At 48.4% G+C, this 15874-nt stretch overlaps 1 protein-coding gene across 1 annotated transcript in view; it reads right to left on the bottom strand.

Annotated features, from left to right (window-relative positions):
• foxp1b (forkhead box P1b) overlaps positions 1-15874 on the bottom strand; it is a gene marked incomplete at its 3' end in the record, with an annotated part of 41627 nt that overhangs the window by 8194 nt on the left and 17559 nt on the right. The window contains exons 5-9 of the mRNA XM_080846471.1: positions 13126-13233; positions 7513-7600; positions 5620-5703; positions 875-1079; positions 442-518 (exon numbers count right to left, since the gene is read on the bottom strand). Coding sequence (XP_080702597.1) covers positions 442-518; positions 875-1079; positions 5620-5703; positions 7513-7600; positions 13126-13233 — 562 coding nt within the window. The remainder of the gene's footprint in view (positions 1-441; positions 519-874; positions 1080-5619; positions 5704-7512; positions 7601-13125; positions 13234-15874) is intronic.

Raw genomic sequence — 15874 nt, 5'->3', positions numbered from 1 at the left:
CCATCTTTTAACAGGTTAATTCCTACTGTTGTGTGAAATGAATTTCATAATAATCACAGTCACTCCAAAAAGCCTAATCAAAAGCAATTGTTGTGTAGGGCATGTGTGCCCCCCCCCCCCCCCCGCCTCTTTTGGAGGGGCAAAGACTAATTTGCGGATGGTTAATCTTGCGCTGCATGTTCGGATTGTGGTTAAAAATTTAAAAAGGAACGAGAAGGGATGGGATGGGATGGGATGGGGGGGGGGTGTCTGTTAAGAAGAAAGGGATAAGCTGTTGTGTCCGTGTTTATGCGTCCCCGTGCCCTTTGAGTGGATCAGGCCATTGAAGCAGATGAAACGCTTCCCCGTGTCAGCCGGACACAGATTGCACACATCAGAGGCCGTGTGTGTGTGTGTGTGTGTGTGTGTGTGTGTGTGTGTGTGTGTGTGTGTGAGCCTTACCTGTCTGATTAGGGAGGCGTACGTGAACGGAGGCCGAACCTCCGCGTTCATGTAGAACTCTTTGTTCTGCACGATATCTGTTCAAAAGAGGGGATTGCAAAAAGGGGATATGTTAACATCATTACTCTCCAGATGCAAAACAACATTTTCACTTTGACCAAGGAGCCTTTCAGTCTGAGGCGTCTTGGCACACGGGCTGCAGGGATAATGGTGCATCATTAATAGGTCTGTTTGGGTCTTCGTAGCCTCTGTACTCATTTGAGCCAATGCATGCAATTATGTGTGTATGTCAGTAACTGTGTGTGTGTGTGTGTGTTTGTTTGTGTGTGTGTATATATATGTGTGTATTTGTGTGTGAGTGTGTTTGTTTGTTTCTTCAACAGTTTGCCGGGGGCTGGGTGTGTATGTTTCTGCAGGTGTGAGTGGGTTCTACCTGGGGAGATGGGCATGCTGTACTTGTCGGAGTACCGGCGGCGCATGGGCCCCACGCCGTGCAGGCTGTTGGGGGTGATGACGGAGTGGGCCTGGGACAGCGGGGTCAGGGGGGTGGTGGGCGTGGTGGGCGTCTGGGGCAAGCTGAGCGGCGGGGATGCCGCTGGGGCCGTCTTGGACAAGGTGATGCTGGACACCAGGTTGAGCTGAGGGAATGAACACAAGCACAGGTTGAAAAACACGTTTTGATGTGTAATTGTATAATTGTATTGATAACCCCTCAAACACCAATAAAAACATAAAAAAAAAAAAAAAAAACATGTTTTGGGACACCGCATCAGTGACTGATCCAGTGGCTGAGGGTGATGGTCACTAAATGAACAAACGTGTTTTTTACATGAAATACTATTATTGTAACTCTGTTTTAAATTAAAGTGCTGGAGGTCTGTGCCAGATAAGGCCCGGATCCTCTCTGGTGTTTACATTAGATAAGATAAAACAAGATTAGATGAGATGAGATGAGATTAGATTAGACTTTGTCACGCAGTGAACTGGAACGAAGCCGATGAAATGCATTTAGCATCTAACCAGAAAACCACAAAAGAATATAGTATTATTTACAGATAAGTGTAGGTATAGGTTAGTACTACAACATAAGTGATGCCATGTCTTACAGTATGTACAGTGTTTTTGACAGTGGTGAGCAACATATGTACAGATTCTCATACATGTATAATATATCAAATATCTGGGAAGAATAATGGCAGTGAAACACAGCTGAATTCCATCAACAAATGTACCACTTGGCCTCTCTCTAAAGACGTTTGGATAAGGAAGTGAATATCCTTAAAGCAGTCAGAATCCTCCTGGCTCACATCAGCATCACCCCCCCGCCCCCCCCTCACCCAGACACTTTCCCTGCCATCTCTGACGCCGGCGCCAGCGTCCCTGTTCCCATGCCAGCTCTCCGGCTCGGGGGCTTTTGTGTGGCGCGCTGGCCTCCCTGTGTGTGGCTCCTCTCTCTAGCTCAGGCTGCTGGCGGCGGCAGTGGCAGTGATAGCGACAGAAGAGGAGGAGGAGGAGGAGGAGGGGGAGGAGGAGGAGGCCGAGGGAGGTGAGACTCTCCAACAGCCGTGACAAATGACAGCGGGCTCCTCACCTACCGCTGAGAAGCTACTAATAAGCCGGAGACAGGAAGCAGCCAATCTGGGCTAATTACCAGGGAAAATTGTATTGTAAGGACTCTAATTAGGAGCTGCTTATGGTGGGGTGATCTGATGATTAAACACTGGATCCGGCTGACCCCCATCATCAGGGGCTGGGCCCCGGCAAGCAACGCTTCCAGAACATTCTGTCATAAAAGTGTCGCACTTTTTTTGAGTATGTGTGTGTATGTGTGTGTGTGTGTGATGGGTGTTTGCTATTGAGAGGTAGGGTTCAGGGATGAGAAGAGGGGTGTAATATCACCAATAATGGCAACAAGGTAAACTAATTAAGCAGAGAGCTCGTGGAGGTAAGCAGGGCGATGGGAGCAGCTGTGGACGACGCTCTGAACGGGTGCCGGGGCGGGGCGCCCGCACCAGTCGAGTGGAAAATGTGCGCCTGACCCGTTGCTCCCGCTATTAATTTGTGGGAAAACTAATGACACATATACATATTCTCGCAAAATTGTTCTAATTGCTAATTTGCCAAAGGAGGCCAGTTTCCAAATTAAACATGACTCCAGTCTGGGAGGAGGAGTGAGAGAAAGGGTTGGGCGTGGGGGGGTGGGGGGAGTGGGGAGGGAGTGAGGGGTGAGAATAGGAAGGGTTGTCAGAACTAGCAGTTAACCGGGTGGGGGGTGGGGGGGGGAGGGGGCTGGGGGTCAGGCGTGGTGTGGGTGGGTGTCGGTGGTGGTGGTTAGGAAGGCGTCTCATCTCTGACAATCATTTGTGGATTGTGCTAACAAATTAATGAAATGTCAAGGCTGTCAATTGCTTTGGTGCTATCGGATGTCTAATTTTTTCTGATAATGGCATGGGTGACAGTAGAGATGGGGGGGGGCACACAGGTGCAAGTGAGCAGACCGTGTTTAACATCTAACCCCCCAGCGCATGGATCCTTCACGGCCACCCAATTACCACCCACCCTATTAACGGTCATTACCGCCGAGATGTTCCACTTGATGGACAGGTATGTAATAAAGAAATCTGGGCCTGCCACCGATGGCAGATTTTTCTCCTTGACATGGCATTGTCTCCACCCTGGGCATTTGTGGCCATCTTGCATTCTCCACAACTCAATTCGCTCTAGTCTCTCTCTCTCCCTCGCGTTGTTTTCAATCTCTCCCCATTACCCTGATGTGCTGCTGGCTAAAGTGCTTTTATTCACAGTAAGCCGTGTCGTTTGGTTCTGTAAAAATAATTACACTGGCCTGTTAATGCGTCCTGAACTGTTTATTTGCAATTTCGCTATCTCTCAAACATACCATTTGGCAAACCGCACAACTCTTGTGCATCCACTGTATAACAGTATATATTTTCTTTCACTGTGACGGTTTGAAATCACAAGCTAAATAAATGATTTCTCAGTTTGTCGTTTTTGCCTCTGCCCCGCCGCTTCCCTCTTATTTGACATCAACAGCTGACTTTCTTCGCCCCTTCTGGATTACCCGTCTTTGTCGAGCGTTTCATGCATATTCTCCGTCCGTAAACAGAGCATTGCCGCAACAATAGGCCAGACAGCCTTGTAATAGCCTCCCCTTTGTCTCCGTCACGATTTGGGCTCTCTCCAAAGCCCAGACAAAATGAGACTTCAGACAGAAATTAATTAAATGGTAATTGGTGATCTAATTATACTGGCTTTGACTCGCCACGCGCCGCGAAAGAAAATAAACAACAAAAAAATAAAAGCCTCTCCTTAATTATGTGCGACGGAAAGGTCAGATTTCTGACAAGAATGCTCCATGACATCGACTCGGCTAATACACACAAAACCCCGTGATGAGCACACGAGCATGAACACGCACACACTCACACACTCACTCGCTCACTTACACACACATTAACACTTACAAACAAAAAGCCATTTGCTCATTTAATCAAATCTCTACAACATTCAGTGAATGTTGTAAATAACAAAAAATTTGGCCCTGAAATTGTGTTTCCCTTCTACATCATTGAGTCATGTTGCGTGGAAATATTAGTTTGAGGCCACGAATATCTTCCGCTAAAGGCTGAAACAGCTGCAGAATGTTTTTTAAAGGCCTAAATCCTCTCTGTGATGGTCTGCTAAACAGTACTGAACTGTGCACTAATAAAAACAATTAAGTAGATCAATGTGGCCAATTAGGCGGATCGATGTGCTGGTGTGAACCTGCTCTGACCTGCACAGAGGTGAACGCGGGGAGAGATCCACTGCTCCGACTAAGTGTGCATCTCAAGGCCAGCGCCGCTCCGCTCCACAGCCACACACACACACACACACACACACACACACACACACACAATACCCTCACGTTGCCTGGCGGCACAGAGGCAGCAGCCGCCGCGTGTCTCTCTGTCTGATTGAATGCTGCCGAGCACATTTGAATGGGGCGAATGGCAAATAATAACCCCCGCGAGTGGCGTGCTTAACATGCAACCCCACCCCACACACACATCGCCCCCTCTTGCTCCAAACAACCCCCCCCCCCCACTCCCCCCTCCTCCTCCTCCCCCGGGGGAGAAGGACTCACAATGCTATCAGACACGCAGGGCCACTTTTCATATACAAATGGCTCCGTGTCAGGGGCCTGTCCCGGGCGCTAATCCGCACAATCAGGGTGTGTGACACAGGCGTCAGCCAAGGCAGAGAGCGGGGCGCTGGGCTTCTGTCAGCCCCGACATCTGCGGGGGCCGCCGCTGTTGACTCTCTGCCTGCCGCGCTGAGGAGAGGAGAGAGGACAGGAGAGAGGCACCCTGGTCTGAGCTGTAAATAAATGATTAGAGCGCCGTGGCGGGTAGAGAGAGAGAGAGAGTCCTCTCTCCTTTCACAGACGGGACGACGTGTGTGTGAAGGCCACGGCAGGCCTCTCTTTCTCTCTCTTTTCTTTGGCTCTGACATTAGCCCTACAGCACTGACTGCTTTGACTGCTTTCACTAGCCTACAAAGCGCTGCCACACAAACTGAATGAGAGCAAAAGGGGGCCAGCATCTGAAAGACAAGCAACAAACTGGCTATTTTCACCCGTGACTGGCTTTTTCAGTATGAGTCAGTAGACACGCATAACACACTGTTTTGTGTTCTCAGACACCCCCTCAGACAGTTGGGTTTAGAAAGGCAGAGGGTTCAAGATCCCCTGATGAAAAACAGAAGAGAAATGAAGAGGAAAAAAATAAATAATACAACACACTTCCCAAATATCTATGACTCCATTCTAAACTAACACACTGTTCAATGGACGTCCAGTGTAGAGTGATGTTCCCTACTGAAAGCACGGGCGCCATTGATCTATAATTATCTGTTGACACAAAGTGCGGCGTTTGTTTGAGGGATCGCCGCGGAGACAAAAAGCGGAATGGGAGATGTCAACAGATGTGATGGGCGGGAGCCTATCTATAACACTGTATGCATCCAACAGCTGTCTGTCAGCTGACAACCCCCAGACACCAAAAATATGTTGAGAAGCACATCAGTCTACCAATTAGACAAATGAGAAAGGGAGAGGGAAGGAGGGAGGGAGAGACAGAGAGAGAGAGAGAGATGTATGACAGAGCTGCTACTCACAGGCTGTGGGGTGGCTTTGGGCTCAGTGGATTTGACGTGCAGATGAGTCATCATAGCTTGCAGACGTTCCTTGTCTTTGGCTAACTGTAATGAGAAAGAAGAAAGAAAGAAAAAAAACCACATGAATTCCCAACGCATAATGAGCACAGACTCTAAACCGCTTTGTAAAGCTACTTATTTTTGTTTGTCATTCGATGTTGGCTGGCATCCTTTAGATGTTTATCTTTTTTTTTTTGTTCTAAAAAAGAGCGACGACACAAATAATCTCCATACAGGGGGGGGGGATCAAAGGGCCAGCCAGGATGCTGTAAATGAAACGCTGGCGTGTTCATTAGAGACCTCTTTGCTGGGCTCCCAGGCCTGCACTTTGACACACACAGCCACGCTGAGAAATAGGCCACCCTGCTGCAGCGTCTAGCAACCCTGCATGCCTGGGATGGAAGGGTGGGGGGGGGGGGGGGGGGAGTTACACAGGGACCTGTCCTCTACCTGCTCAGCTCAGCTCTGCTCTCTCTCCCTTTGTCCGTCTCTGTCTCTCTCTCCTTCTGTCTGTCTGTCTGTCTCTCTCTCCTTCTGTCTGTCTGTCTCTCTCTCCTTCTGTCTGTCTGTCTCTCTCTCCTTCTGTCTGTCTGTCTCTCTCTCCTTCTGTCTGTCTGTCTCTCTCTCCTTCTGTCTGTCTGTCTGTCTGTCTGTCTGTCTGTCTGTCTGTCTGTCTGTCTGTCTGTCTGTCTGTCTGTCTGTCTGTCTGTCTGTCTGTCTGTCTGTCTGTCTGTCTGTCTGTCTGTCTGTCTGTCTGTCTGTCTGTCTGTCTGTCTGTGTCTGCCTGCCTGCCTGCCTCTGTCCGTCACTCTCTCACCTCTCTCTGTGTCTCCCATCGGGCTCTTTTTTCTAGTCTCTCCCACGCTTTGCTTGCCACTTCACATCATAAGCAAACAGCTTGGTGGGGGGGTGGGGGTGGGGGGGGACACTCTCTACCCAATAGACTCGCATCGTTCTGGCAGAGGCTAGTGACACTCTGGGACACTTGCTTGGTCCCAGTTACGGGGGGGGGGGGGGTGGGGGGGGTGGGGGGGGTGGGGGGGAATCTCTGAGAATAATGCATCACATATGGGTATGGATTGGAGGCACATTGTCTCCCCACTTTAAAGCGGTGCTCTCGAGGGCTGAGAGGGATGAGAGATGTTTATCAGCCAGAGGTCATTAGGGATGAAGGGGCTCGGAGCCGCCGAGAGCTTCTCGTGGTGCACGCGGCTGATTGGCCGACGAGTGGCCGTGCCGCTTCAGCCACGTCTATATCTCAACCCCGTCCTGTCAATCATACTTTTAGGACGAAAACCCTACCGAGATGCTGTTAAAGAAAGATGCGTCTCGTGCTTAGCTGTCGGACGCACGATTTATCTTTGAGCAGAATCCTGTCTCTGCCCACCCTACCCCCGTCCATCCCTAATCCAGGTCCACTGGAGGATTGAGCCTCCACCACTGCAGCTGCTCAGAGTATTTCAGAAAGTGTTTTATTGTAGTGCCAAACAGTTAAAAGTCATAAATGACTTTAAAAGCCAGTAAAATTCAAAATGTAATTATCTTCTGTGCGTAGCCCCGAGCCCTTCATATATCTTTGCCTGGCTGTCATGCATACATAACACATTTTTAATGACTGGTTACTCACAAATGTACAAAATAATTTCATTTTCCAGCCCCCTTCCATCTCTGACCCACTGGTCATATCTTGCAAATGGGGAGTGGGGGAAAGGGGAGGGGTGTGTGTGTGTGTGTGTGTGTGTGTGTGTGTGTGTGAGGGGGGTGGGGGGAAAGGGGTGGGAGAGGGAGAAATAAAAAAAGAGAGTATTTGAGCTTTTCTTCAGATGAAAAAGGGAGAGGGGCGAGGGAGTGTACCTGCAGTTCCAGCTGCTGGACCACCTGCATCTGCACTCGACACTGCGCCGTGCTGCGATCGTCCAGGGCATGCTCGCCGTTCAGATGCCTGCGGACACGGACACACACCGCCAGAGAGAGAGAGAGAGAGAGAGAGGAGAAAAGAGCGGGGGATCAGTTAACTGGACTGTCACTGAGTATGCGGCACAAGTCCCGACAACAGCAGCAAAATGATTTACATTTTCCGAGGTTGGCCATTTCTTTTGAAATCGGAGAAGTAACAACTGACGATTCATAAATTGCACAGCAAACACAAATGCACAGAAGCGTGCACACACACATTATGATAATGAAAAGTAAATACAGGTATAACCTGCAAATATATTACATTTCCCAAGACACTTTACGCGAAGACGAATTACAAAAGATACATAAAATCTCAATAAAGTACAAATTGATCAAATGCATATTTCATGAGGTGGCGATATCTGCAGAACTTAAGTTGAACAGATAAGGGAAAATTACATGGGAACGTCAGGTGAAAATGTGCAGAGTGAATAATGCTTGCCGTGTCCTTCCCTCTTTCTCCCCTCCAAAGAGAAAGCATTACGGAGAGATCTGCCCTTAGTTCTGTTCCGCGGATTCTCCTTATTTGCGTTCCTTTTTCCGTTGTTAATTATGTCATCGAGATTAAGAGGACTCAAATGAAGGCAGAAGGAAAGGCAGAGGACAACAGGAAAAAGAGAGATGGAATCTGTCACCGACTTGAATTATGAATATAATTATGCCTGATTATTTTATACCGGGGCGAAGATGTTCTTCTTTTCCAGCACGTTTATAACTAATCTAAATAAGTAGCTCTCCCAGCAGCAGACAGCGATCCCCCCTCCCCCCCCCCCTCCTTTTTCCTTCCTCCTTCCTCTCCTTTTTTCCGTGATTTATATAAAATGGCGCAGATAAGGCCCGGCGACTGAAGGAAATATGATTGGAGGATTTTTATCAGCCTGCGCATGAATTACTGTTTGAAAATGCTTATGCAGGGGCATTCCATTAATCATTTAATCATAATCCGAGCAGGATGTTTGAACTGATTTCACAAATACCCTTTCATTTCACTACTTCATTATGCTCGCTAATGGATCCAATATATTATATATATCATAAATTATATCACATCTTCGGTGACCATGTAGGTCACTGTCACCAAGGCATGGCTGTGGGCTCAGCAACCGTGCCGGCAGGAAGGGTGGGGGGGTGGGATGGGGGGGGGCACAGAGATGCTCTCGTCTTCTGAAATGCACTTTTTTCCCGTCATTTACTGCAAATCACCAGTGGGCCCACCCGGAGAGGGGGGGCAGAGGGAGAGGCAGTCACAACGACAGCCATATAAATCTGGGGGTCTGTTTGGCAGGTTGGGGTGTGATGTGCGGGTGCCTGACATCCAGACAACATATTTGTGCATTTAAAATAGGAGGGGGCAAAGTAAGGCAAACGCAGACATGCGTGTCCTGGGTTGGGGAGGATTGATGTGGAGAGAGATAGATGCTTAAAGTCGGTTCGTGTGGCTGTTCTGACGAGGTACTTTCAACCTTGGGAGGAAAAATGATGAACACCTGGGCTGTGATGATATCCAATTGTGTATTCCTCAGGAGTTAAACCACAATGAGTCCTCCTAAAATCATCACCTACCATACTAAATTGTCGTAATTCTAACATGCCTATATAAACTAAAATAAAGACAATGCTGGTCATATCCAACAGATATGTGTACGCCACCAATTTTGACCTTGCTGAAATCTATTGTATCCCTTCTTAATAACCCAACTGTGTGAAAGAAAATAAATGACTGAATGAATACATAACCATGAATCTGACAGAAATTACAAACATGGCTTGAATCTCAGAGCATTGAGACCTTGTGTCGGCGAGGAGACGAAATAGGCGAAGACATCTTAGCCCCCGTTAAACTGGCCTGAAGTGCATTTTGAATGAGGAGTGCTGCTTTGCCTGCCGTACGTGACGAGCTTCGGAATTTTACTGCTCACGGAAGCCACAATCCACCCACCCACCCACCCCACCCCCACCCCTCCTCTCGCACACACTTCTTTTCATCCTTTGTTACATTCATTTTTTGTTCTTTCACCCCCCCCCCCCCCCCACACCATCCCACCCCCACCCCACCCTTTTCCCTCTAATGACATGGAGAGTCACAGTGCATAATTAATAGGAAATGAAATATTCAAATGGCTCTAATGCAGCCTCATGCACTGTGTGTCTGGACAAGAGGAGTCGGGGATGGGAGAAGAGGGGGAAATTGACATTAGGAGAGACTATGAGCGTTGGCATGTGTCACTTTCTGGACTTCAAACGGAGCCCGCTTTTAAAAGCTTTCTGGCAGTATGACAGTCACTAATGTAAATTGCCACAATAAAACAAGTTAAATAGACATTCCTTAAATAGTCAGCATTTTACATATCATTTAGTGAGTCTGGCCCCCTTTTGGGCCATTAAAGTGCCTAGATGGAGAGGAAAGGCCGTTGGAGTGGTGGATAGCTGACCATTCACGGGGAAACCTCACACTGCTTCCCTTTTAAGTGAGCTCAGTAGCACACAGCACCATCTCCGCAAACATGTCCGATAAGGTAGAAACCACCATCATTCATTCCATACAGCTTTTACAGCCCCTGGAGGGGTTCTGCATATGCTTCCCATGCATCTGTAATGCCTATATTACATCAAAGCATATATAATATCATTTATCTGCATCTTTATTGTGTCTGCACAGTTTTCTGGAACTGTAATCTCTCCATAGTACGTTTGGATTGTGGCACAAGGATTAGTGCTCATTTGAAAATAAAGAAATAAAACACACACACCACTGTGAGAAAGCTCAAAAATCTCTCTCTCACAATTTGCGAGTTTGTAAGCCAGAGAGAGAAAGAGAGAGAGAGTGTGTGTGTGTGTGAGAGAGTGAGAAGGGAGAACGTGAGAGAGCAACAGCGGGCAAAGCACTAGATGGCAGTGCAGTGTTTGGCTTTGCTTGACCTTTAGAAAGGTCACGGAGGAAGAGGTTATGACCCCTCAAGAGGAGCCCGGGCTCTACCCCCGCGGATAGGCCGCACCCTGGCTCCCGGAGCCCAGCGCATTAAAAAAAGGAAAGGAAAAAAAAAATACAGGAATTCCATTTGGCCTCTTTTTTATTTATCAGGATAGTGCAACTAGGTATGTAATGTTTTCTTTCAAAGATAGTATAAACACACACTCAGTTTAAAACAACATTTCTGAGGGCCCACGCGCGCTGTTTCTGTTGGCATGGAGAGGCGAAAATCTGGTTGACGTTAGCGTCCTCCTCACCTTTCTCATTACGCTGCACCGCTTTCAACCCGGCCCTCGTCGACCACGCTCTTCTCTAACCTCCAAAAAGCACACCGCACAAAACACAACCCCTCGTCCTCTCTCAGGACGAAAATACACTGCAAGGGGGGTCCGCTGTCATCGACCAGAAAGATTTCATTCATTTCTGCCATTGTTTGTGATTAATTTGGTGGCAAACGGATAAAAAACCTGGACTATTTTCTGTGTGTGCGAGGTTCATGTGGAAGTGCTTAAGGGCTAGAGAGTTAACACCTTGGTGAGCGCCCTGCACTCCCCGCCCGTCGTTAAACAAAGGCGGCTTTGTGGAGACTCTCCAAATGTTTTCTTAACGTGTTCCAAGCAGTTTAGGGCAGGCAACTAAAGTAAACAAGATGTTGCCATGATAAAAACACTTGTAAAAACAGTGCAGAGTGCACTTAGTAACTTTTTAAAGAGAGAGGCCTTTTAGTGAGTGCTCAAATTCTAATTCCTCTCATTTCTATAAACAAAACCAAAAAAACGGGGAGCCGGTGTCAGGGCCCAGTTAAAAAACAGTCAACTGGACCAAACGCACAACACAAAGCAGTCATTTCACAACACCCAGAACTAAGTGGAACAAATAATATTTCAAATGTCAGCAAGAAGGAAAACAAGGACCCCACCTTACTTTTTTTTTTTAAGTTTTAACTTTCCCTCCCTGACACCGGTCATCCCTTTTTTTATACTACCCTCTGGTAAACAGAAGTCTAAGACAGCTTAAACTATTATCTGCAAAGTGATCTCTCCAGTGTTTACAGTGCCTTTAGCTTTTTAAACATGGCTTTGAATAAACCTGTCTAAGGGTGGTTGGCTGTTGCTGGGAGAAATAAGAGAAACAACGTGAGGCCGACGCAGCTGTGGACTCCCTCACCTATCTGATATGAGAGTATGCCTTGTATATGAGAGTGTGTGTGTCTGTGTGTGTGTGTGTGTGTGTGTGTGATTGCTCTGGGCCCCTCAGTGTTCCATACTCCCTGTTTTAGTTTCAAGCCCCCCCCCCCCCCCCCCCCCCCCTCCCTCTCTCTCCTCCTGTAATGGAATTGTGTCATATCTTGTTTAAAGTGCAGCTAATCCAGGGTGACAGAAAGCCATTGATCCACTGCCACACTACAGACGTTTTCATCTTCCGTCCCCCGTCCCCACCCCCACCCCCTGTGGCCGAGGCCACGGCCATGCTATGTGTTGGATTACACACGGGGAAGATTACAACACTCCCAACTCAGACCCGACTGAGGCCAGCGGGGCAAACAAAGGACCAGGTCACCCCTGGATGGGTGGGGGGGAAGAGAGGAGAGAAGAAGAGAGGGGAGTGGAGGAGAGAAGAAGAGAGGGGAGTGGAGGAGAGAAGAAGAGAGGGGAGTGGAGGAGAGAAGAAGAGAGGGGGAGGAGAGGAGAGGGGGTCTGGAGGAGTGCAGGCTCTGGGCATCTGGGCTGAAATGGGCCTGACTGAATGTGAGGGAGCCGTGGTCCAGCCCGTCAGGAGGCCAGGACCCCTCCGTGGGCAAACAGACCATTTCACCTGAGAGGACATTTACTGGGGCGGTGACCCCTGAAGCTGTGCTTTACAGCCAGGGAGGCAAAGAGAGGAGCAGACAGCAAGAGCACAAGGGGAAAAATGACGGGGGGGAGAATAGGAGAGGGAGGGAGAAATACTGAGAGAGGGAGGGAGGGATGGAGAGAGAAATACATAGAGAGAGAGATACAGAGAGAGAGAGAAAGAGATAGAAAGAGGTTGGGTGGAGAAGAAAAGAGAAAACAGTGATGGCAGTCTCCCTGTCCAGAGACAAGGGCAAACACGCAGCGCGCCCCTGAGTGCCGGCGTCCGCAGATAAACATCCTCCTGTTGTTTGTTTGGGAAAAACTGCCAGCGTCGCCATGGGCACAGGCACTTATGACAGGAATTATCAGCCTCTCGCTGGGCCAGGGAGAGGAAACCACACCACTGAGCCCAGAGATCGGACCCTGTACCTGAACCCCCCCCCCCCCCCCCGGCAGCCCCGGACCCCACTAGGTACTGCACACACCTGTAGCGCTGAAGAATTACACCAGACAGTGGCCAAAGTCAAGGGCCACGAAGAAAGGAAAGACAAAATGAAACATCCAAGGACCTATAGTAGGGCACTGCTGAGATAACCGTCCAGTGAGAAGTTTCCAGGGAGTTTCTTTTTTCTCTTTGCTCAAAAAGATTACAGTTTACACTTTGGTGAGATTTTTTTTTGAAGGGCCAGAACACACACTTACTTGAGGAATGTATGGAAGTCGTCGAACACGCCCTCACACCCCGGCCACTTGCACACGCCGTGTCCGAAGAGCGGGTGATTGTGGTGAGAGTGGTCCTCCAGCGTGGAGCTGTGCCAAGAAGCAAAGAGAGGGAGAGAGAGAGAGAGAGAGAGAATAAATTACAGACATGAAACAAAGTCTTGCACACATGACAGTTTGGAATTTGCTGCGTCACTGACTTTGCAGATGCAGCGCAAACAGACAAACAGCAGAGGATGTTTTGGAGCAAAAGCGCTTGTCCAGCGATTCCTTTTGTGCAAAAAACTATGGTGTTTGAGGTGACCTTTCAACTTTGGGAAGTGTGCGATCCACGTTGCTATGAGACCCCTGCTTCCTCTCTGGTTGGAGGTGACCATTGACTTGGCTGGAGGTGAGGTGTGGTGGTGGATTGGGGGGTTGAGATCTCAGCCAATCAATACGTAATTATTTTGTAGCGCTGACCGGAGTCACAGAACGCTTTGATCCGGCCTGCGAGGGGGCTGTGCGGGATGCTGCGTCCTCTTCCCTGGCCGCTGAACCGTGTCCCCTAGAATTCACCTGGAGGGACGGGGGCCTCTCCCACAACAGGAAGCGCCTTAATCCATCTGGCGCTCTCCCGCCGAGCACAAACAGTAAACAGTCCGGCCTGCGATCAATTTATTCGCTGGACCGGGCCGTGTCGGCAGCTTCTCACACGCGCACATCTGATCAGGCTTAAGGGGGGTGAGGGGGTGGGGTAGAGTGGGAGGTTGGAGGGGGGGGGGGGTCACAAACGGCTTTTGGTACCCTCTCTCTGCTCCCAAAACAAACTACACAACATCTTCCATATGTCCTACAGAAAGGGGAGGGGAGTGTGTGTTAAGGCAGGATTCCACCACAGTCTGTGACAACAAGGGGTAGGAGTGGGTGGTGGGGCGGGGGGCGTGGGGGGGTGATGCCTGTCCTGGAGCCAGTGTTTGTATCTAAGCAATACAGGCAGCCATATGGACATGGACACCGAACAAGCCACACAAGTCTCCGCTACAAGAGCCTGGGGGACTGTCCTATATCTGTACCACCTGTGCTGCTGCCTTCTCACTGCGTCAGCAAGCCCGCCTTCGACAACATCAGGCGTGCAACAGCTCTCTCTGTCACCACAGAGGAGGAGGAGGAGGAGAGGAAGGGAAGATGGGACCCACCACAGACTCAAATCCCAAAGTGCCACCGCTAGGGAATTTATTTCACATGTACCTGTCCAACCTACATGGGTACGGACACTTTCTTCGTACAGATAGGGGTTTAAAATAAGGCTTTGTGCACTACTAGGCTGACCCTATGTATACCCACTGGAATACATCATCATAAATGCAAAAATTAAAAAATTAAAAATTAAAAAAAGAAAGAGGGGGGGAAAAAAAGTCATCCATTTTAATATGATGTACGAGCACCACAAAATTAAACCACGGCAATGTTAAGATTCAAATCTCATTTTGTGGCAATGGTAGCAAAGCTGTACCTCAAGTAAGAATTTTTAAGGGTCGTCGCAGGTTCCCTTGTATTATAATTACTTGCTTAAGAGTTCACATTGTTCATAACAAGTGATAATTGCATTGCAATTAGGAGGCAGTGAAGCATTCATGAATGCGGTTAGCAGTTTTTTTTCCCCCTTTGCAAAAGGCAGAAATATTTTTTAAAAATTCAATTATGAATTATGCATACACATTAAGACGTCTGTTTTGATACAGCTAATAAATAGATGTGGAAGATCTCCTATAATGAGTTTTTAACAAGGAATGTCTCGACTGGTGAACGAAGCGCTGATTTTTAATTTAAAGACATGCTTTTTTTTTTACATAATTTTTTCGGAGTAGGCATGTTGGTTAATTTTGTATTAATAAGATATTGAATTGCGGCGAGCGTGTGGGGATTCACCGAGTACCAAAGCTCGGAGGGGCTGCCAGCACAAGTGCCCCTGCTAAATGGCTGGATGACTAAACAGTAGTAAATGACAGAATTTGCACCAAATGATCGACATTAGTGTAATAGGAGAAGTGTTTGAGATTCTGGGCTTTTTCTTCACCCCCTAGCTGCCTCCTCCTCCTCTTCCCATCCTCCCTGTTGTGACCTTATTTGGCGGTGGCAGAGGAAAGAAGAAAAATGTTTTTTTTTTTGAGCTGGCTGAGTTTTAAATTTGACTGGCGCACTATGCAGGTCTGTCAGGACGCCGCACAGGAGAGGCAGCCAGCCCAGGGGGAAGAGAGCTCTAATGATCTTGTTACCGAAAAAATGTGGGAAAAGCGTGTCATCTGCTTTACGTATGTGTGTAAGAGAAAGGAAGAGGAGGAAGAGGAACAGGAGGAGGAGGAGAAGGAGGAGGAGAAAAGTCTGGATTGGAGGACTGACAGAGGTAAAGTAGAAAGAAAGTGATTAAGCAGTTGTGCAATTTTCGACAAAAGCATATGAGCTCAGGTGCATATATTAGTAACTGATAGCCGAGGCCTTTAAAATGCGAGTTCATTTTGCGCCATATTGGGTGCATGCATTGCGACGCGGTGAGCGGGCCAGTGTCTGCAGGGCTGCGGCGGAGTTTAGACAAGGCAGACACCACCAGTCACAACAGCACTTGCCTCAGTACTCAGGCCTCTGCCCTGCACTGCATCCCCACTCCCTTTCAAAGGTCTCCAGACCCTCTCACACCACCCCCCCCCCACACCTACAGCACCACCTCTAACACCACCATCACCATCAGCAA

The sequence above is a fragment of the Sprattus sprattus genome (genome assembly GCF_963457725.1).
Source record: "Sprattus sprattus genome assembly, chromosome: 10".
Lineage (NCBI taxonomy): Eukaryota > Metazoa > Chordata > Actinopteri > Clupeiformes > Clupeidae > Sprattus > Sprattus sprattus.
The sequence above is the reverse complement of the archived record's forward strand: the minus strand, read 5'-3'. Positions and strand labels throughout refer to the sequence as shown.